Raw genomic sequence first — 24,118 nt, 5'->3', positions numbered from 1 at the left:
CCCAGGATCTTATGGTCGCAATTCTCCAATCTTATCACTGCTGCCAGTGAGAATGAAGAATGTGGCTCGCGGGACCAGAGAATCCCAACCATGTCACAGTGGCAAGCACTGCTACTTCACAGTGCCAGGAACCCAGGTTTGATTTCAATCTTGGATGACTGTGTGGAATTTGCACGTTCTCCTTCTGTCTGCATGGGTTTCCTCCGGGTGCTCCAGTTTCTCCCACACTCCAAAGATAAACAGGTAAAGTGGATTGACCATGGCAAATTGTCCTTAGTGTCCCAAGAAGTGATGGGGAATTAGCGGGGTAAATATGCAGGGTTATGGGGATAGGGCCTGGGTAAGTTGCTCTTTGGAGAGTCAGCGCAGACACGATGGGTCAAATGGTCTCCTTCTGCACTGTAGGGATTCTAAGGGTGAGGTCGGATAATTCTGATCGACATGTTTCAATAAAATCACCTCTCATTCTTCTATACCTCAATAGCTATAGGTCCAACCTGTTCAACGTTTTTCATTAGATAAGCCCTTCATCGCTGAATTAGTCCAGTGAGCCTTCTCTGAACTGCTTCTCATGCAATTATATATATATTTTTCAAATAATGAGACCAAAACTGCACACTACTCCAGATGTGGTCTCAAGAATCTGTCCAGCTGCAGTAAAACTTCCCTACTTTTATATTTCATTTCCCTTGCAATAAATGCATCAGTGCATTCTAATAATGTATTAAAATTCAGAATTGTAATGCTTACTCCACAAGTTGTGATGACAGGATCCTTGAACACACTGCAACAAAGTTGGCAACATAATTTCACTGAAGGCTGTTCAGCAAAAACCAAAGGCTCCTGAAATGAACAGAGCAGATCTTAAAGTACAGTAGATCACCATACAAAATATAGGCACCAAATATGCTGACAAATTGTAAACTACGCTTTACTTCACAGAAATTGCAAATTAGCTTAATTTTAGGTTTCAGTCCATTTAACTAGCCACTAACACGGCAACATAAGCATTATGCAACAGCGCTTGTCCTAATCGCTGCAATTGTGTTGCAGAGTTTTCCATTCCATCTAACTTGCTGGTTTTCTTTTTGACTCTGCTATTTTCCTGAAGTGGTTTTACTAGATTCAAATTTCTCAGTAAAATCTTACAAATAAAGAGCAAGAAAGGCAGCTTTTGGAGAGATCAGAAAAGGCAATCTGTTAATCATTTTGAGGATTTTGTCCGCCGAGCACTGGGGAAAGCCTTGTTGTGCTTCTAGTTCTCGACAAAAGCCTGCAGCAATTTTGTGGCAAATTAATTTTTTGTATCCCTTGACTAGATGTGGACACATTTTTAACTTAGACCAAAAAGCATATTAAAGGAGTGCGCAAAAGAAAATGCTATGTATAGAACAATCTTATAAGGTTCATGCCCATGACCACTTTAAACAGAACCAACTCTTATCTTCCCACTCTCCCACTTAGCAATTCCCAAAACTGATAATTCACACACCTGCTCATCTTCCTCTTCGTGTAGAGAAAATGTTGATCGCAGAGACATACTTGATTCTGAATGCAGAGACCGTACAGATATCGCCGAGTCTGACCGACGTGGAGTACTGATTGGAGGCTGCAAAAACACATCACTATCATCTGCATTTCGCATACACAAAGAAGACTTAATGTCCACTGGTGTAACACTAATCATTAGCATGTATATCATTCTAACACCTTCATTTATTTTAAGTACAATAGATAAATGATCAACACCAAATGGGAACATTTTCATTACAATTGACTAATAACCAATTTAATGATGCCGTTTATATATTAAAAATACATAATCAAGCTATTCTAACGAACTCAGTCCCAAAGTTCTCTTCCTACTAAAACATTCACTGTGTAACAACACAACACTCCACAGGGGATTTTCACAGTAACTTCATTGCAGTGTTTATGTAAACCTATTTGTGCCATTAATAAATAAACTAAACACATTTGCAAAGGGAGTATGAATTATTTCACTGTTCCACATATCTAACCATTTAAAAATACAGCCATACAAATGACTACCACAAGGACTTGTATGCTAGGAATAGCACATCAAAGCCCAGCTCAGTGTAATGGTGTGAAAGCAATCAGCCCTTATAGACAACAGAAGCAATTCAAAATAAAATCTAGTATCATATATATTTTTTATTGGAAAAGAGAGATTAATTTACCTTGCAACTTTAGTTAAACTCGTGTCTTTGCATTCTTAAAAATGAACGAAGGCATTTGCTAGGCTAACTACGACGCCATAAGCATTGTGCAGGAGCACTTGTCCTAATCACTGCAACCCTTCTGCCAAGTTTTCTATTCCATCAAATCTGGTGATTTCCTGCTATTCAATTAACATGAGTCGCACTTTGCTGTTTCCTGTACTGGGGGCCTAACCAAGGGCAATAAGCTATGCCAACAACAGGCTTTACGCAGACAACTTCAAAAAGTTTGTCTTTTGTTTTCTGAAACATTTAAGTGGTTAGGAAAGTACTTTGAATAAGTGAGGCAAGTTCCAGAAAAATAAATTAACAACTTCACTAAATTCAAATCTAAACGAACTCACTCCATAGCAAACTATCACATCTATCTGATCGAAGACTGAATGAGGAACTGAAGGCTGAGAGAAAAGCAGGTTCTTTATTTTTAAAAACTGGTTAGTTGCAGGGTCTATGCTGCTCTTATCAGCAGACGCACCATGATCACTGAATGCAGCATTCCAACAACAACAATACATGCTATTAGAGACACAAATGGTAACTAATCCCAACAAAGGACTAGTAATTCAATAGTGTACATTTTTTCTCCATTTCATTGAAAGTATTTAGATATGGTGCAGCCATTTACTATGGTGAAGAAAGTGGAAAGTGGTCAAATCTCACTGTTCCACTGAACAACTTCTTTCAGCAGTATCCTTCTGAGCCTCAGAGCAATCCCTCCACTGTTCTTACAAGCAGCTAAGTCCTATTCTGTAAATCTGCAACACAATTTTAAATGATTGAAAGTGAAACCAGATGATTCTCAATATATCTGACCTAGCGCCATTCAAAATTGACAAGGATCCAGTCATCATCATGTGTTAGCAAACAATGTGTAGCTGCTTAAATCAAACAGGGGAGAAAACAAATCTCCCTTGATTGTGGGGAAATGCTGAAAGACTTTTGAGGAAGATTAAGGGATCGGGAAAGATATGGTCTGATTAGAGAAAGACAACATGGGTTCAGAGGGGCAGGTTATTGTTGACTTATTTTAGACATGTTTGGAGGAGGTAACAGATCTTATGCATAAGGATGATGAATCTACCTGTATTTGAGGAAGGCATTTGATACTGTCCTGCTAAACAGACTGATCTACAAAGTGCATGGCCCAAGGGACAGAATGCAAAATAATTAAGTGGATGGACACATGGCTAAACATTAGACAACAAATTGAGGTACTAAGATGATGGGAAGCAACAGAGTGCACGCTGGTTACTGGTAGAGTTCCATAGGGTTGGCATTGGAGCCATCACCGATTGAAATGTTTATCCATTTTTTAAGATGATGAAATATTGTTCAAGATGTCCACGTTTGAAGACCATACTAAACTTAGTGTAGCTCGAGATGATCCAAACAAATAGATAATCCAAAGGACATGCACAGACAGATGGACAGAGGGGCAAAGAGGTGGCAGATAGGAATTCAATGTAGACAAGTTAAGATTAAAAAAATGAGAATATGGATCACATATTTATTGGGAATATGCCCGAGGTGAAAGTAGGACAAGCAGAAGTAGGAAGGTTTTGGTGGATAGGTCAGTAAAACTGTCAGTTCAAAATATACAGCTAAGAAAGTAACAAAACATGGGATGTGCGGCTAAGGTTGTGACTTTGAAGTCTAAGTTTCAAATGTTAAAGTTGAATTTGATCCTGATGAGACAGCATCTGGGGTGTTGTATTCATGTTTATCTGTATTACAGGAAGGAAGCGGAAACATTAGAGAGAATTCTGAGGGATACAAGGTCAATTCCATGAACACAGAGGACTAAGTTATCAGGTAAACTTGTGTGCTCGGAGTTATTATTCTCTGGAGAACAGGGAGAACATTAGAAGAAATTTTAAAGATTTTCAAGAGAATGGAGAACTCAGATGTGGTATAGTACGGATATAGGATTTGAGGACAAGGTGAGACAGTTCAATATTAAGGATGTCAAAAGAAACTAGGAGCTGTAAATTACGTACCATTGCATCGTCCTCATCCCTTGGTGAATAGGTCAATGTGCTGGAGGATGATGGGGTCCTCCGATGCTGCTTGAAGGTATTTGTCCCATCAGCTGCGTACCAACAGAACAAAATAAGCCCTCCTTCACTTTATAATTGTCCAACACTGGCACTTCAGTGTTCTGCACAAATCAATGTCCTTTTATTGTCTTTTCTCACAGAAGGAAATTTAAATAATTTAAATGCATCAACTCGTTATTTGTCCAAGCATTTTACTCTGTTAGAAATCAACCAAATAGCCAACAACAGAAAATCTAGCATTTCAGTTGCTGGTGGCTGGATAGTGATTAATTTTTACTAGGTACAGCAAGTACTGTGGCTAATATAGCCAGAGCCTATTACACTTTGGACAGTCCTGACCAAAACTCTGCGCAAGTCAACTTGTGAATATTTATTTCAGCAGCCCACCTCTAGGTCATTTTAAAAATCCCACTTCCAGGCTGAGACACCTGTTCAAGATACATTTCGGTCTTTCTCTCTTCTCACAGTCCAGAAAAGTTTGAGGGTCATGGAACCAAATAGTTCTGTTCTAATCTACGAGGTTGCCAGTGCACTTGCTATTATTTTATTGGTGCTTCTGTCTATGACTTTGGTATAAATGTAACACATTCCTCTGTTTGGATTGAAGATGCCTGACATTTAGTAGGTGAAAAGTTTGCACTATTAGTGATGGGTCAATCACAGCAAAATATGTACCCATCTCCTTTCTCATGTTGTGTGGTGCAGTTGGCTAGGGACTCCTGCCTCAAAAATAGCAATTAGGGATGCTGTCATAATGATACAATTAATTGTTCTCAGTACTTCATCAAACCAACTCTATACTAATCAACAAAACATTGATCTCACAGTGTACAAACTTAACATCCATTAAGACAGGCCAGATAAAACGTTTCATTATTTTTAACCGAACACCTTCTGCAAATCATACCACTGAAGAGTAACCAAAGGTGGCTTACTTTGGTGTCACGACTAACTCTGGGTTTTAGTATGATCATAAACACGTCACTATGAGCTGAAACAAAAGTGAGGTGACGGGCGCTTTCGGTAGCATCCACCCACTGCTCAGGATGATGGGAACTTGCAACCGATTCTGCACATGGAAGCTCATTAATTATGCACAGGCTAGTACCAGACCAAATTATTTGGTGGGTAGGGAGCCAATTTGTCTGCCCATCAATGACCACATCCAAAGAGGAAGCACTGGAAGAATTGCCACTGCACTAACCAGCACTCTCCACCAGCACAGGGATGCACACCTCAGAGGGACACAGCTTTAGATTAGGCTCAGGGTCACTTTCTGGAGAAGGTCTGAGGCTGGGACAGCCCAAGGCTGAGGAGAATAGTCACCCGATCAGTCCCAGTCACATGATGAGCCTCTGTGAGCAGCCGACAACTTCATGCTGGAGATGCAATAACAGGCAGTGGAACACAAGGCAGGGATTCAACAGTCTTTCAGCAGACAAAAGCGAATGACAAAGGAGTCACTCCGCATTCTGTCTGATGTCTTGGCCTGACATGCGAGCACCTTGAGGACATCACTGAGGGTTGGCAATCACCACAAAGATCTTGGTCCAGCAAGTTTTGTTAGATTTGCACTCGGCCCTGGCTCCATGGTCACACTCCTGGTGGGCACCATCAAGATGCTGGTGACGGGGAGGGGGAATCTTGACCTCCCTCCAGATGCACCATCTCCTCAGGGAGTCAGGGGAGGGCCATCAAGACGCCCACAGGGAGGATGTGCGTCAGACGAACACCCGGGGCCTCCTCTCGGGACACACCAAGGGTGTGCAGCCATCACAGGCCCCTCTTCCTGTGACTCCATCCACTCCATCTGCTCAGACCGACAAGGGTGCACCTGCCCGTGAGCAAGCCACCTTTAACAAGCCAGGCCCCTCAGGCTACCAGAGGATATCTGATAAAGTAATTGCAGACATCAGGGATTATCAATCAGCAGGCTACCTCCACCTCTGCTGCAGATGTTAGGGCTGCACCCAGGAGTAGCACAAGGGTTAGGAATGTTAAGGAATTTTGATGAAACTTTTGGGTCACTTGCGTGCTATCACTGTAAAGAAATTGTACTTTTCTGAATACATTTCATGGTTATGTAAATATATTGGTCAACTGGAGACAAAGTGAATTTGTGCATTGGAATCCTCTTATGTTGAGGACTAGCCATCCTACCACTCAGTGAAAGTGTCCCATTGTGAGATTAGCATTCATGTGAAGCACTTTGCTTGAAATACTTCACTTGAAATAGTCTCCGCACCCTTGTGTGATGTCAGGGAGATGTGTTTAAATCTTTATTTGAAGTGTGTGATGTATGCACTTCTAACCCTACTTCCTCAAGGAAGACCATTGCATGACAGCAGCTCATTAGCATTGATATTTTAGCGACTGTGTTTCCTCAGCTGTAATGGTAGAAAACATGCATGGGAGAGGAGAACCGTAGTCATGTCCCCCAACTCAGTGGTCGCAACGTTTGCATCATTATCTGGCAGCGAATGCTTCAAAGCATCTCTTGCATCACTCTTGTTCCTCAGTGGACTCTGAGATCCCAGAGTGAGTGCATTCACAGGGCACCGTGCACTGAAGCAGGGATTATGGCCTGGCAATTCATGAGGCCAGAATGTGCAAATACTGGAATCTTTCTCACTGCAAGTGGTTGGACATCCCCTGAGCTGAAAGCGAATGGCATTGAGGGTGGGGAAAAATGTGGCCATATGCCCTCCCTTAATTTTGCACTTCCTGGACCCTGTCAGCAATCAAAGTATCACGGCCCATGTCTTGCTTCCTCTTTGGCATCCTCGTGTTCATACTGACCCTCAGCTCTCTTAAGGTTCCTGGGTCTCTGGATCTTCATCCTCCACTGAGCTCTTACTCTCCTGCACTTCACCCTCTGGCAAGGAATCACCTCTTTGCATCACCAGTTTGTGAGGGGTACAACACACTGCAATGATACAGGAAACCCTTTCGGCCGTATGTTGTAGAAGCCACTTGAGGGGTTCAAGCATCTTCAGAAAAAACCCTATGGTCTGCTCTGCAAGGGAGCATGTGGAGCTGTGAGCAGCATTGTACCTCTCCTCGGAAGGACTCTGAAGTCGATGTATCAGTGTCATCAGCCGATGTTTCACTAGGTACCCCTTAACCCCAAGTAGCCATCTCTGCAGACATGTTGGCCCTCAAAAATCTCAGGCACTTGGGAGTGACTCACATGACAATCCCAGGGTACTGTGCACAATCGTGCATTATGTGTTTCTGATAATCACACACAAATTGTACACTGATGGAATGGTAGCCGCTGCAGTTTTTAAACATTTGGGGCTGCTACCATAGAGCCTGTAAAGCCATCTGGGTGCAGTCTATTACACCCTGCACTTTTAGGCATCCTGAGATGATGGTGAGGCTGGTGAATCTCACAGCCTGGCTACCTTCATCCAGTGCAAGCCTCACACTCTGATGTGCCTTCCTGTTAAGGGCAGCTGTGACCTACTTTATACATCAATGCATTGTGAACTGAGTGATGCAATACAGATCCCCTGTTGATCCTTGGAAAGACCCACTGGCAAAGAAACTGAGTGTGGCGGTCACCTTCAAAACCACTGGCCTCCCTCACGATTGCCTGCATTCCCAAATTTTTAATCCCTATGGGTTACCCTCAAGATGTAGCAACTATGACGATAAGCCAGTGTTCTGAGTACTTCTATTACACCACCGATGAAAGCATGGGCTTTCTTCATAAGAATGCTTTCCTCCTTTCTCACTAAGCAGATTTCTGCTCACTGCTACAGCACCAGTTAAAGGGCAACACAAAAAGGGATACCTTAGCCTAGCAACACATTTCTCCCGCACTGCCTCAGACCCCTCCCGATCAGATTCGCTGCTACTTTCAATTTATAACTGTGGTAGAGCAAGATGGCGATTCTGCAATATGCTTTGGAATGAACTTCAATGTTCCTTCCCTCACTGTCCGTGTACCAGAAATATACCTGCAACCTCACAACGTGAAGATAGAACTTACTCCTATTGTTACTTAGCTTCCCCCAATAATATTGGATCCCACAATTGTTGTGGCAGATATTCCAGCTCTCCTCAACCAGAGCCTAACACTTGTGACACACCCATGCCCCATGTGGACCACTGCACATCCTACCTGAAGGCTGTGTGCACAGTTACCTACCAAGGCAACCCCCACCTCCCCTTCCTATTCCAGAGTCCATATGCATTCTCTCTCATTCATAAAGGCGTTATCCCTTTCACCTCCTTGTCAGTGTTTCATGTACACTTGTCAGGCTCCAGCTTTCCACTCCTCGGTCTACCCTCTTGTCTTCCATTGTTCCCCATCCTCCTCCACCTCCTTGCCCCTCTACCTTTCATCATTCCCCCTTCTCCCCCTGATACCCCTCACACAGCTTTCCTTTCCCATTGCTCCCCTTTCTGTTCAACCCCAGTAATGTGGCATTTGTTGCAGTGCTGCGGTAGGTAGGTTTTGTATGTTGCACTCACCTCAAAGTCATGGGTGGACTGAGATCCAACCTGCGCACACCGCTTCTTTTCAGGTTGACGTAATTTTGCGCTGGCAAAATTGGAAGGCATCACGGGATTCCAGCAAGCAGTTGCTTTAATGAGCATTCATGAAATGGCGATGAATTCAAATGGCATTCAGGCCACTAGGCAGCGGGGTATCTAACCCACCATCGGAAGAATGACAAACTATTTTTGCACCGACGTGTTTCCAACTTTTTGCCTGTCAGTGGATTCTTCGCTTCCCCCGCCACAAAATGCATTGAATTAATTATAGGCTGACAGGTGATTATTTAGACTTGTTTTACTGCACATTAGTTCATTTTACATCAGATCAATCTGATATGCACCATAAGATTTAAATCAGTAGTGAATGCATTGAAAAAAATGCTACGGAGTTGTACTGTACACTCTTTAAAATCGTAAACATTTTTAAAATTACAAAATTGATGATAGAGTTGACTAACTCAATCAGAGAGCCCAATGCAATACAGAACTAGATCCTTCTTAGGTACATTTCAATATTTAGTGTTCGGTTATGTGTGACCACCAGGAATTGATGGCTCTATTCAAACTGAATATTGGCTACAGTTTGACTGCACACTCACACAAACCTGCTCAGTCGCCAGTAATAGTCATATTTACCTTTAGTGATGGTAGTAACAGTGGAATACGCTGGGCCAAAAGTGGTTTCCATTCTTGTCTGTTTTTGAAAGAAAACAAAAAAGGCTTAAATTCCTGGTTTGGGGAAGGGGATGCAATATCAGGATACAGGCTAGAACTTTGCATTGACTTGTTGTATATCTGGATAAATTCTGTCAAAATTGAGGGCAAGCCCCTTTGCCCCACATGGACATCACAAGAAGAGAGGGAAGACTGGCAGGATGATGTAATCCATTAGATGTCTTGTCATGTTGCCCCCCCCCCCTTCTCCCCCAACAGTAAGTAAATACATTTGTACGATGTAGATAAATTTCCATGCCCCAGAATGAGATCATATCCCAGTGGGGTGCCCCAGTCTCCCAATAATAATAGATTGCATAGCAAATTATTGATTTAAAAACTCAAGCACCCTTAATATTGTGGTAAGATGTTGCTATGAATTTCTGCCTTCACAGCTCAGCAATGCCACAAATCGCACAAACACTAAAATCTTCTCTTTTCCCTGCCACGCATGAATGATCCTGCACTGTTATTTAGGATTGTGGCCAGGGTCACAGCAGCCTGGGAACCAGTTGTCTCTCCCTACAGGACTTCCAACAACAGTGTGGGATCTCTGGAAACTCAGGCACGTTGGCAATTATAAAATGCCACAATTTCATGCAGTTAACTTAACAAAATGTTACTTACAATATGGTGATCTCTTTCCTCAGTCACCTGTGTTAACTGGATCCACCCAGAGTTAAAACTAAGAGACAGCAGCTTTCTTTGCTGAAGATAGTTTATTGATTTAGTTCAGTCTACACCACTTTAACCCACCAGTGCTACAGCTATCCCCATTTAAACTCCTGTGAGCATAATGGTGAACTAATTAATCTAAATCAACTAAACTGAGGGACAAAGTAAAAGAGTAGCCTCTTAAAGGGACACTGTGTCAAACAAAACCACATCTCAAAGGAAATATAAAAGCAAATTACTGCAGATGCTGGAATCTGAAACAAAAATGGAAAATGCTGGAATATCTCAGCAGGTCTCACAGCATCTGTGGAGAGAGAACAAAGCTTCTGTTTCGAGTCTGGATGACTCTTCGTCAGAGGAAAAGGAAATATTCCTAGTCATAGGTGTACAACTACCCATCATCTATTTAACAATATGATTGCCATCAAAGCATAAGGGCAGCATGGTGGCACAGTGGTTAGCACTGCTGCCCATAGCGCCAGGGACCCAGTTTCGATTCCCAGCTTGTGTCACTGTCTGTGTGGAGTTTGCATGTTCTCCCTGTGTCTGCACGGGTTTCCTTGGGGTGCTCTGGTTTCCTCCCACAGTCTGAAAGACGTGCTGGTTCGGAGCATTGACCCAAACATGCACTGCAGTGTGGCGACTAGGGGAATTTCACACTAACTTCATTGCAGTGTTAATGTAAGCCTTACTTGTGAATAATAAATAAACTTAAACTTACTTAATGTAATTAATAAGACACTGACACCCAGAAGAACAAAATGCATAATAAACCGAAAGAAAAGCGCTGTCCAGAAAACACGTTTTTAAATTGTAGGGATGGAGATTTTCTGGGTGAATTTCAGTATGCCACTTTTTAAGGCAATATTTTCCAGCTCTCCTCTCGAGATGGGAGTGATTTGCCACTGGGGTAAGTTCCCACATATGAACCAATGCCATTCCCAAATGGCCACTGTCCACAAGCACATCTTTACTGTTTGTCAGCAGGCTATCCCACTCTTTGGGGAAGGGTGAAAACATTTGCTGTCACCTCTGATCTTGTTCCTATCCAATATCCACAAGTGGAAATCGGAGTCAGAAATGCTAACAGCAGTGGCAGCACCGCAACCCAACTGAAGCTTACTTAAACTCACTGGATCACTGTGACTTCACAGGCCCTCTTCCAAGTTATATTTCCCTTGTTTTCTCATTGAGTTTCACTCTCTCACACAATGTCCTCAGGTAAGATGTGCCCTGTCCCCATTCCTCTGCCAATGCTGCGCAAAATGGTGGGAATAGCTAACAAAACCCACCCTACAGTTTTGTATTCTTCCGGCATAGCATTTTGTCACCATGTGCTATCACCTAACATTGACATGACTGAAAATAGAAACTCATCAATGTAAAGGGAATGCAAGCTTAAAGCCATGCCCCAGCATATTGTGGCACATTCACTCACTACAAACCTTTAATGGTACATGTTGTAGTATTCTATTTGCTCCGATTTCAGGCAATTTCAGAAAACATTATGGCTCCAAGGCAGTAGTGTACAGAACTCTAAATTCTTGGGTTTACCATTTAATCAGATCAATCACTTGACATGACACATGAATACTTACAATGCTTGTATTGTCTATAGCCGGTATGTTTGCTGCACCTCCAGAGAAACGGTTGTAGCGATTGCTCTTGGTTGAGCTCATAATCTAGAAGAACAACCAGTCTTCTATTTTAAGTCCATTCCCTATTGTAGAAAAACAAAATTATGAACAACACTCATGTGTATGTTACATACAAGGATAATGATAACCACTTTCAAGGCACATAATAGCAACATGACATTTTCAGTTTGAGTACAATACTCAGGAAACAAAGATGTAAGCCAGAAATCACCAAAAAAATAATGTAGGGACACTATATACAGGAATAAAAATGATGGAAAATTGCTCGTGAATTGAATCTGCATTTTGACTTATTTTAATGGGGTAATTTGTTTACTATATGTCAAATTATAATGCACTAAATATAGATAGCAAATTAGAAAAACTCGAAATAGTTGCCTCAACATGGAACAACACTCCACATGACATCAGCTTTTTAGAAAGTATCCATTCTGCACTGAAACCATATACAGTACCCCACCTATTACCTTCTCAGAGAAATCTCAACTGTACTTTTGTGACATTTCATGTCTAATTCAATGCCCTCAAAAATGCCAATTGCCACATTTTAGTTACCAGCAAGTGGTCAAATGTGCTTCGTTTCTTTTGCTTTCTATGGTAGTCTTGTAACCCTGCAATTGACAGTTAAAATACTTAAATAACAAATTGTGAAACCGAATTAAATTTGGCCTTTGTGGGCTAGCACCAGGAAATGATGGGACGATGGGCGGCACGATGGCACTGCTGCCTCACAGCACCAGGGACCTGGGTTCAATTCTGGCCTTGGGTGACTGTTTGTATGGAGTTTGCATGTTCTCCCAGTGTTTGCATGGGTTTCCTTTGGGTGCTCCAGTTTCCTCCCACACTCCAAAGATGTGCGGGTTAGGTTGATTGGCCATGCTAAATTGCCCCGCAACGTCCAAAGATGTGTAGATTAGGGGGATTAGCGGAATAAATGTGTAGGGTGAAGGGGGATAGGACAAGGGGTGAGCCTGGGTAAGAGTCAGTGCGGACTTCATGGGCTGTATGGCCTCCCTCTGAACTGTAGGGTTTCTATGATCATAAAGACGTCAGATTGTCATCAAATTCCACCTGATCCATTCATGTGCTTTAGTGGTGCGATGGGAAGGGAACTTGCCATATATGGCATAATGTCGCTGATCTTAATGCCCTTGGGGCAACTGGGGAATAAAGGATGGGGAATAAATGTTGCTATATGGTGCTGCTCACAGCCAAAGAACAAAAGGGAGAAGATTCAATTTCTGGTTTGGGGTGGGAAGGGCAGCCAAAGAAATAACGAGTTTGTGTTCACACATGCATATAAGAGAACAAACATGTAAGAGTACAGTTGAACGCACTAAACATGGAAATTTTATCTAATAGTGCATCAGAATCCTTGCTCATTCACGACAGAAATTTAAACACTAACCCAAACTACCTCTTTCAGAAAATAAATCACATTGGGCTTCAATAATTTTTGAATCATCTATTTGTCGAGCCACTTTTCGATATAGTGGCTCCTCCTGCTCTAGAGTAAATGTGTAGTTAGTCCCACATGCCTGTGCTCCTTCCAAGATGTGAGATATCATCATGATAGAAAGAGCCAATTATGCACCAATTCCAGGACGGCCTGCCTTGTATCATGATGTGGTGTTGGCTCTGCATCAACAGATCTACAGGCAGAAAGAACAGTGCTGCTATACACAGAATTCTCAATGTAAATCAAAGGGAGTACTGCAGAGTTCATTTGTGTCACTCCCTGATGTATCAGGAGGTGGATGATGGATCAGGTGAAAAAATCTTTACGTGTACACGTGGTCTTGAAGGATATAGACCTGGTGATCAAAATGCAAATACTGAAGAGCATACAACATCAATCCAAATAGATTTAGTTATATTTCAGGCGAAACTTCTAAGTTTGGCAGGGGAAAAAGAACAATCAGGTGGGATGTAGAATAGGTTGTTGATTTGCTACCACCCGCCTTAAGATTGTGCTGGAGCTGAGAGTTCCACCCCACCATGTGAAACGCCAAATATATTTTATTTGGAACCTGGAGCTTTACTAAGGTCATAAACCTCCATTGCTCCCCCGTGACTAATCAAGAGTTTGTGCTATTGTAGACAGCTGCTGGAGAGAGAATGTAAGGGAGGATTTTGTTTATAGATTTGACTTAATCAGAACAGAGACAGAAAATTGACAGTACAACAGGAGGCCATTTGGCCCCATATTTCTGTGCCAGTTGAGAAAGAGATATCCGGCCTAATCCCATTTTCCAGCTCTTGGTCCAAGGCCCCGCAGGTTACAGTACTTTAAGTGACGCCCACCCTTTCATGCTCAAATTCCACATACTTGTTTTGGGGAATTTGATACAAAATCACCCAGGAAATAGTCTCATTCCACCAAGGGTTTGAAGGATTACAATCAAACGGCTAAATAATATCTTGCGACAAAGGGCTTGAAGCAAACAATTGAATCCAATATAGAATCTCCACCGTGCAGAAAGAGGCCATTCGGCCCATCGAGTCTGCACCAATTCTCTCTGACAAGAGTACCTTACCCTGGCCCTTTCCCCCATCCTATCCCAATAGCCCCCACACATTTACCATGGCTAAATCATCTAATTTACACACCTTTGGGCACTAAGGGGCAATTTAGCATAGCTGATCCACCTAACCTGCACTTCTTTGGACTATGGGAGGAAACCAGAGTACCCGGAGGAAACCCACGCAGACAAGGGGATTTCCTCTGGGTGCTTCACTTTCCTTCCACAGTCTAAAGAGGTGGAGGTTAGGTGGACTGGCTATGATAAATATTGACATATTTCACTTGGCAACAAATATTTATGAAAACAACAAAGTTACCAACTACATTTACCTTTGATCAGTTTACATCTGTTCCAGCAATATTTGCTAGAGAATATCTCGTATGTTGCTAGTTGAAATTATTAACACTCAGCTCATCCAAAATATCCAAACACTCCACCTCAAGAAATAATCCAGTCCAGATTAGTTTTCTCAGTAGCCCAATTCTTACATGATTCAAAGGTGTTATGATGTTCTAAAAGATATCTTTTAGGGTCATGATTCCAGACTTCAATTTCACGCAAACTATTTGCATATCAAACCCTGTAATAGAAGTAAAGATGGCTGAAGTACCTCTAGAATATCAAAATCTTATCTGATTTAAATCTCGCAATGAAATGTGAGATGTTTGCAAGCTTTTGCATTTGATTTTGGCATTGGTTAGCATAAGGTGTTTCACTCCAGGCGTGAAGCAGAATATCAGAGCAAATTGTGTTTTTTTTAAAAATGCACGTAGTCAGGATCTTTGATTTTATTAAAGATTCCACGTTTGGGGAAGCATTTTCCAATTTCTTGCTTGCTTCCCAAACATCTCTTATTTTCCTCCTACAGCCTTCACCTATTCCCATTGTCCATCTGCTCAACTGCTCCGTCACCTGTTATTGACACACAGTCCATTTGAGAACCAAATATAAAGAGTCCCTTGATAGCTAGGTTAACTGATAGGAGGCTGAACAATATAAATGCAGAAGAAACCAAGTATATCATCTAGTATGTACTGACAAGCTTACTTGGATCAGCTGCATTAATACCTCGCTTCTCGGCCTTTTGGCTAAGATCAAGTGTAGTATGGACAGGCTGCGCTTGGTTGAGGTCATTAGGTTACATTTAAGCTTCATTTGAAGCAATTTTTAAAAGCGGCATCTCGACCTTTTGGCTAAGATGCAAATGAGATCAAGCCTTGGAGGAGGTGAGTCTGCGCCTACTCCGATCAGCTTGGCTCATGTAGATCAGGCCCAAGACAGGAGTGTAGGCCCTCTCTTGTCAGCTTGGATCGGAAATGTCTCAACTTGTTGAGACTCTGAATTGGACTTGATTTGATTGAATTGGAAAAGTATATTAAAAAAACAAAAAAAATACCTAGACCAGCCATGTTCTCGGTCTTTTGGCTAACATCAAGTGTAGTATTGACATGCTGTGCTTGGTTGAAGTCATTAGGTTACATTTTAGCTTCATTTGAAGCAATTTTTAAAAGCAGCATCTCAGCCTTTTGGCTAAGATGCAAATGAGATCAAGCCTTGGAGGAGGAGCTATGCCGACTCCAATCAGCTTGGATCATGTAGATCAAGCCCAAGACAGGAGGTGAGAGCCCTGTCTTGTCAGCTTGGATCAGGAATGTCGCAATTTGTTGAGACTCTGAATTGGACTTGATTTGATTGAATTGGAATAAAAATACAAAAACAAAATACCTATACCAGCCATGTTAACACCTGGGTTATAAGAGCAGGGCAGAGGTTGAGTGTGCTATGACAAGTGGCTCACCTCCCAAGCCTTCAAAGTGTCTCCATCATCTGGAAGACTAAAATTAAGAGTGTGAGCCAATATTCACCACAAGCTTGAATTGGTGCAGCCATGATACTCAAGAGTGATGTGAATGTTTAGTAGTCCAATGAGTAAGGATCAAGAGTGCAGGCAATTAGTCTCATGGAATATAAAAGCTTGAAGATGATCGAAGAGTGTTCGAAGAAAAATGAGAGAAAGCTAGAGTAATCAGGTGAGGATTAATGGGGGGCCTTGAGGAAGCAGGGAAGAGGAGGAAAACATGGTGGTGGTCAGGGATGGCTGAAAGAGGGGCCTCAATCTTAGAGATAAGAAAATGTATAAACTCTTTTAGATTTATAGACAGAAAGGTTGGAGGGCAGTCAAAGAGGCAATTTATTATGATAAAAAGCCATCTTTGATACTCCTTGCTCTTCAAGATAACCATGGAATAGTAGGAGGATTTTGCTAAAGAATACACTTAATCTTGTTGAATCAATCTGGCTAATATTGGCCAGGCCAACCATGCACCAGGTGGTGCTCCATGGCTTTAAGGAAAGCGGATGAGAAACATCCTGAGGAAACATGGGAGACTATGAGAAAATTGGTCAGGGCACAGATGTCAATAACAGAGGTGAGGCAGCAGTTGAGCCGACTGGCTGTGGGGATAGGTGAAGGCTGTAGGAGAAAAAAAGACATATGGGAAGCAAGAAAGAAATTTAAAATAAATCAACACAGATTAGATGGGCCCAAGGCCCATTAATATTTGGAAGTCTTTGTATTCATTATTACATTTTTTTTAAATCAAAAAGTAAAATCAATACTCAAATTACTTCTTGCAAAACTGCAGGTAACCCTTGGCAGGATTTACTCCAAATTAATCTGAATGGAATGCTTTCAGTAGCTTTTCTAAAGACAAATCTTGCACAATGATTTCCACATTTGTTTCTTCGTTATAATGGAAATGAATTAAAATTGAAAGAGCAGCATTTAATGTGGGCATACCTCATCTAGTTTAGCATTTTGTGAATCTAGGCAGTGAGGCTCAGCTAGTTACAATAGCCAAGATGTCTCAGGTTAGTCTCCACAGCTGTACCCTGAACCTGTCCTCAATCTAGCTCCACACATGTATACCTTCCAGTGGAGGGTCACCAGATGGCAAAGACGACTACTTAACAAAAATCTAACTGATCAGATTTACTTTGAGAGTCATTTTGTGCTGGCAGAGTCTATTTATATTGCTAGCGTGCCAAAGACAGCCATGTTAAATATCAGCACCTTGTGGTTTGATTGGGAGTTGCAGTTAGCAAGCATCACTTTGGCCTCCAAAAGCACGACCAGCAGTACAAACCCAGGCAGGCCTAACAATCAAGGCAGAGAGATTAAAAGAACTCAGCTGCTACAAAACGGAAAGAATTTAACTAGACCATCCCACTACAGGTGACATTGCTGGTGCAAAGGATCATATAGTACCAGCTCCGAAGAGGTTTTTTAAAACCTGACTGCTGCTTACCGATTTGCAGTTGTTCCACAAAATTAATTTGCATAGCTGCAAAGTGAATGGGCTGACACGGAAAGCGAGTCTAGATGCCAGGCACAAACCTTTCCCTTCTAGTGTCAGGGGGATTAGCTAGGGTAAATTCATGGGGTTTTGGGGATAGGGTCTGGGTGAGATTGTGGTTGGTGCAGACTCAATGGGCTGAATGGCCTCCTTCTGCACTGTAGGATTCTAGTCTGCAGCAAACTCCAAAATATAAGTGAACTGTTAGTTTCATTCTGAAGGTTATGCAGTACAGTGTAAATCACACGCGAGTGTGAAGATGCAAGTATGAGATGTATCACGATCCAACACACCACCCTGCTCTCTCGTCCACATATCCATCCTCGGCCAATTGCAATGTTCTAGTGAACCCCAACGCAAACTGGAGCAAAAGCACCTCATCTTCCGATTGGGCACCTTACAGCCCTCCAGGGTGAACACGGAGTTCAACAACTTCAGAGCATGAATTCTCTCCTCTACCTTCACCCCATTTCCCTGTATTTTATTTCATTTCTCTTTCTCATCTCATTCATCCATTTTCATCACTTTTTATTCTTCTATTTTTCCATTTCTCTAAATTTGCTTTCTACTGGTCTCCAAACATCTCCCACCCCACTCCGTTCAGGGCTACTGCCACATTCCTCAGGTAGTCCCTTAACAATCTGTACTTCTGTTCAGCCATTCACGCATTCCGATCACTTAATAGACACTTTTAGGACCTTGCTTAGCCTTCATCACCACTATTTACATTTCCTTTGTCCAGTTACTACTCCCCACCCCCCCCCCCCCCCACCGCCTCACAGTATGAATCTTGTCTGATATTCTATGCCCTCAACTCTGACGAAGGCTCATCCAGACTCGAAACGTTGGCTCTATTTTCTCTTCACAGATGCTGCCAGACCTGCTGAGATTTTCCAGCATTTTTATATCAAAACTGTCACACTTCAGGACTCATCTGTAAATTAAACAAATTTATGACTGGTAATAAGTACTCATTTCAGCCAAATGTCCATTGATTAAATGTGACCAATTGAATCAAGTTGCTTGTTAACTGTCACGAAGGATGAGTGATCAGAAGGAAAGTGAACAATTTCCCGAGAGTATCAATCATATTTGTCAGAGGTCAGAGTTCAAAGACGTACAGGTTAGATGGATCAGCCATGATAAATTGCCCCTTAGTTTCCAAAGGTGTGTAGGTTAGAGGGACAGAATTGTTGTTTCAGGTCAATGTCCTTTCATCAAGGGTCATTACATTGGGCAGGATGCCCCCCTCACTAAGTGCAGCGGCAGACATGAAAAACGGTGTTTTACTTGCCAGTGGATTTTTGCGCTGTATCATTCACTTCCTGCGCATTCATTATGCACCTACAGGAAACATGCGGCATCGTGGGCAGCCTCCAATTCACCTGTCCCGCCAATGAGCTCACTGCTCTCCCACTCCAGATGCCATATCTGAACAGTAGCCATGCACAGCATTCTCAATCCAAGCAGCCCAGCACTGCTCCACTGAAGACATGGCTCCGAAAGTTAAGAAGACGGCAGCCCCGAAGTTTAGGGATGCCTCACTGAAATGCCTTCCAGATACTGTGGAGGCCCGTCACGCTGTCTGCTACCTCTGTGATAACTGAAGGGGATCTACCAACCTCACAACTCTGATTTGCTAGGTGGTCAATGCTAATACTGCACAAAGGTCAACCATTAAGTACCGCAACTCAAGGTCCACACTGCCTTTGAGAACAGAACCATTGAGCTGGCCAGAGAGTATGTGGATCTTGCCAAACGCCTATGTGAGGATTTTGCATCAGCTCATCCTTCTGATAAGAACATTAAGTATATTGTCCTGTTTTACAATTGCCTGCCATGTACTAATTATCTCTACTTTCATTCATGGGCACTTCTGCCAAGCGCCCAAGGCCCTCAACCAGCCAGGCTCTTTGCTTCAGCCCCGAAACACCTCAGAAGGACAGCACCGCTGAAGACCCATCACTGCATTCATCCACAACCTCCAGCAAGCCTGCCTTGTCTGGCTCACGGTGTGGCTCAATGCCCTCATCTCCTTCGATGTCCTCTTCATCGGAGAAGGCGTGCATGTCAACATCTGGCGAGTCCTCTCCATTTTGGCGCACCAGGCTAAGGAGCACACAGCAAGCAATGATGATCCATTACACTCTCTGGGAAATAAACTGGAATGCAGATTTGTCCAGGTATCAGAATCGCATCATTAAGATACCTATAATCTGTTCCACCAATATTCGGGTAGTGGAGTGGCAAGAGCTTTGTTGTATCTTCTCTGCAAGAACCTATGGCCACCACATGGGCATCATTAGCCATGTCCTTTGTCACTGAGGAGCCAACTCTGGATCCTGTGTGGTCCCTCGAAGATGTCCAGGATCTGTGATCTACTTCACATGTATGAGTTGTGCACACTTCCTGGATATCTGGCACAAACCTAAATAAGTTTCTAATGGTCACATGGGGGGGGGGGGAGAGAGAGAGGGAGAGAGAGAGAGGGAGAGGGAGAGGGAGAGGGAGAGAGAGAGAGAGAGAGAGAGGGGGAGAGGGAGAGGGAGAGGAGAGAGAGAGAGAGAGAGAGCGAGAGAGAGAGAGAGAGAGAGAGGAGAGAGAGAGAGAGAGAGAGAGGAGAGCGAGAGAGAGCGAGAGAGAGCGAGAGAGAGCGAGAGAGAGCGAGAGAGAGCGAGAGAGAGCGAGAGAGAGCGAGAGAGAGCGAGAGAGAGAGAGAGAGAGAGAGAGAGAGAGAGAGCAGAGGCAATGGCCGAGTGGTATTATCGCCAGACAATTAATCCAGAAACTCAGCTAATGTTCTGTGGACCTGGGTTCGAATCCCACCATAACAGAGTGTGGAATTTGAATTCAATATAAAAATAAAATTGGGAGTTAAGAGTCTACTGATGACCATGAAACCATTGTCAATTGTCGGAGAAACCCATCTGGTTCACTAATGCCCTTTAGGGATGGAAGTCTGCCATCCTTACCTGATCTGGCTACATGTGGTTGATTCTCAACTGCCCTCTGAAATGGCCTAGCAAGCCACTCAGTTTTATCAATTGCTACAAAGTCTCAACAAAGAAATGAAACGAGATTGACCATCTGGCATCGACCGAGGCACTGGAAAATACAATGGCAAAACAGCCCTGTCAACCCTGCAAAGTCCTCCTTACTAACATCTGGGGACTAGTGCCAAAATTGGGAGAGCTGTCTTGCAGACTAGGCAAGGAACAGCCTGACATTGTCATTCCCATGGAATCATACCTTACAGATAACACCCGAGACACCACCATTACCATCCCTGGATATGTCCTGTCCCACCGGCAGGACAGACCCAGCAGAGGTGCCAGTGGCACAGTGGTATACAGTCGAGAAGGAGTTGTCCTGGGAGTCCTCAACATAGACGCTGGACCCCATGAAGTCTCATGGATTCACATTAAACATGGGCAAGGAAACTTCTTACTGGTTACCACGTACCATCCTCCTTTAGCTGATGAATCAGTACTCCTCCATGTTGAACAACACTTGGAGGAAGCACTTAGAGTGGCAAGGGCGCAAAATGTACTCTTGGGTGGGGGATTTCAATGTCCACCACCAAGAATGGCTCAGCAGCAGCACTATTGATCGAGCTGGTTGGGTCCTAAAGGATATAGCTGCTAGACTGGGTCTGCAGTAGGTGGTGAAGGAACCAACAAGAGGAAAAAACATACTTGACATTATCCTTACCAATCTGCCGGTGCAGATGCATCTGTCCATGACAATATCGACAAGAGTGACCACCGTACAGTCCTTGTGGAGATGAGGTCCCGCCTTCACATTGAGAATAACCTCCATTGTATTATGTGACATTATCACCATGCTAAATGGGGCAGACTTCGAACAGATCTAGCAACTTAAGACTGGGCATCCATGAGGCGCTGTGGGCCACCAACAGCAGCGGAACTATACTCCAGCACAATCTGCAACCTCATGGCCCGGCATGTCCCCCACTCAACCATTACCATCAAGCCAGGGTTCAACTCTGGTTCAATGGAGAGTGCAGGAGGGTATTCCAGTAGCAGCACCAAGCATACCTAAAAATGAGATGTCATTTGGTGAAGCTACCAGACTACTTGCGTGCCAAAAGGCATAAACAGCAAGTTATAGACAGAGCTAAGTGATCCCACAACCAACGGATCAGATCTAAGCTACAAGAGCAGGTCAGAGGCTAGGAATACTGCAGCGAGCAATTCACTTCCTGACTCCCCAAAGCTTGTCCACCATCTACAAGGCACAAGTCAGGAGTGTGATGGAATACTCCCCACTTGCCTGGATGGGTGCAGCTCCAACAACACTCAAGGAGTTTGACACCACCCAGGACAAAGCAGCCTGCTTGATTAGCACCACATCCACAAACATCCACTCTCTCCACCATCGACGCTCAGTAGCAGCAGTATATACTATTGACAAGATGCACTGCAATTCACCAAAGATCCTTAGGCAGCACCTTCCAAACCCAAGACCGCTTACATCTAGAAGGACAAAGGCAGCAGATACATGGGAACATCACCATCTGCAAGTTCCCGTCCAAGCCACTCACCATCCTGACTCGGAAATATATCGCTGTTCCTTTGCAGTCGCTAGGTCAAAATCCTGGAATTCCCTCTCTAATGGCTCAACCCACAGCACATGGACTGCAACAATTCAAAAGGGGAGCTCACCACTACCTTCTCAAGGGCAACTAGGGATTTGGCAATAAATGCTGGCCAGCCAGCAACACCCATGTCCCATGAATGAATGAATGAAAAAATCCAACTGTACATTGAACGAGTGGTAGCCTTTCCTGTTTATGCATGAAATGATGTTCCCAACATGCTGAGGAGGGAAATACAGCCCGCCACTGAAGTGCAAGATCGTAAATCTGAATTTTGGCCTTCTCGTGATATTTTGAACTTCCGTCCACCATGATGCCCGCTGGAGGGGAGTGTTAAAAATCTGAGCCAATATTTCTGTTTCTCTCTCTCCCCATAGAGGCTGGCATAAGCATTTCCAGCAATTTGTTTTTATTTCAAATTTCCAACTTCCACTGACGGTTGTGTTGGATTATACAACTTTACTTTGTACAGAAAAGTTTATTTTTATACTAAACTTTAGTTTATTTATTAGTCACAAGTCCACTTCCATTAACCCTGCAATGAAGTTACTGCGAAAATCCCCCAGTCACAACACTCTACAACCTGTCTGGGCAGATTGAGGGAGAATTTAGCATGGCCAATTCACCTAACCCAGGGGTCTCCAAACTTTTCAGTACAAGGGCCACATCGTATATTTTACACATTTTCGGGGGCCAAAGAAAAACAATTAGTTTTATAAATGAATTATTAAAATTTAAATGAATGAATAAGTTTTATTTGGATCATCTTTGTAATCAGCATGATATGATTCAGAACAAAAGAGAAATGTGGCAATTACAAAGAAACAATGCCGTGCTTACACTGAGAAATGATATACGAGTAAAAATGTCAAACATTCATTAGCAAATGCTCTGACAAAATGATCAATTACTTAACTGCAGATGAATGCCCAGGATGTTGCCTGGTCTGGAGGGTCTTAGCTATGAGGAGAGATTGGGTAAACTGGGGTTGTTCTCCCTGGAAAGACGGAGGATGAGGGGCGACCTAATAGAGGTGTATAAAATTATGAAGGGCATAGATAGGGTGAACAGTGGGAAGCTTTTTCCCAGGTTGGAGGTGACGAACACAAGGGGTCATGGGTTCAAGGTGAGGGGGGCAAGGTTCAACACAGATGTCAGGGGGATGTATTTTACACAGAGGGAGAACAAGCCCAGTTTACCCAATCTCTCCTCATAGCTAAGACCCTCCATACCAGGCAACATCCTGGTAAACCTTCTCTGCACTCTCTCTAAAGCCTCCACGTCCTTGTGGTAGTGCGGCGACCAGAACTGGACGCAGTACTCCAAATGTGGCCTAACCAGCGTTCTATACAGCTGCAACATCAGACTCCAGCTTTTATACTCTATACCCCGTCCTATAAAGGCAAGCATACCATATGCCTTCTTCACTACCTTCTCCACCTGTGCTGCCACCTTCAAGGATTTGTGGACTTGCACACCTAGGTCCCTCTGTGTTTCTATACTCTTGATGGCTCTGCCATTTATTGTATAACTCCCCCCTACATTAGTTCTTCCAAAATGCATCACTTCGCATTTATCTGGATTAAATTCCATCCGCCATTTCTCCGCCCAATTTTCCAACCTATCTATATCCTGCTGTATTGTCCAACAATGTCATCGCTATCCGGCACTCACTGTCCACTTTTCTTTTCCTTTTTCCTTCCATAACTGAATTGCCGCCATCATTGTCATTGTTCTCACTCATTTCAGACAGATGTAGCTTACGG

The 24,118-nt window shown here is 43.2% G+C and overlaps 1 protein-coding gene and 1 pseudogene across 9 annotated transcripts in view; one reads left to right on the top strand and one right to left on the bottom strand.

The window, feature by feature from the left end:
* The window catches only part of traf7 (TNF receptor-associated factor 7), a 69,128-nt gene that overhangs the window by 26,153 nt on the left and 18,857 nt on the right, over positions 1–24,118 (bottom strand). For 5 of the 9 annotated variants that reach the window (XM_078240691.1, XM_078240700.1, XM_078240695.1 and 2 more), the window contains 5 exons: positions 11,794–11,915; positions 9,443–9,500; positions 4,238–4,329; positions 1,493–1,609; positions 751–843 (listed from right to left, as the gene is read on the bottom strand). In XM_078240691.1, coding sequence (XP_078096817.1) covers positions 751–843; positions 1,493–1,609; positions 4,238–4,329; positions 9,443–9,500; positions 11,794–11,874 — 441 coding nt within the window. In that variant the 5' untranslated portion in view covers positions 11,875–11,915. Of the gene's footprint in view, positions 1–750; positions 844–1,492; positions 1,610–4,237; positions 4,330–9,442; positions 9,501–11,793; positions 11,916–13,261; positions 13,284–14,707; positions 14,959–24,026; positions 24,100–24,118 lie in introns of those variants that run through there. The other 4 variants (XM_078240694.1, XM_078240696.1, XM_078240699.1 and 1 more) reach the window with 3 other exon arrangements.
* Positions 15,447–15,569, top strand: LOC144510961 (U2 spliceosomal RNA; annotated as a pseudogene).

The sequence above is a fragment of the Mustelus asterias genome, chromosome 23 (assembly GCF_964213995.1).
Source record: "Mustelus asterias chromosome 23, sMusAst1.hap1.1, whole genome shotgun sequence".
In the NCBI taxonomy this organism is placed as follows: domain Eukaryota; kingdom Metazoa; phylum Chordata; class Chondrichthyes; order Carcharhiniformes; family Triakidae; genus Mustelus; species Mustelus asterias.
Note: the sequence above shows the minus strand (reverse complement) of the source record. Positions and strands in the feature narration are given on the sequence as shown.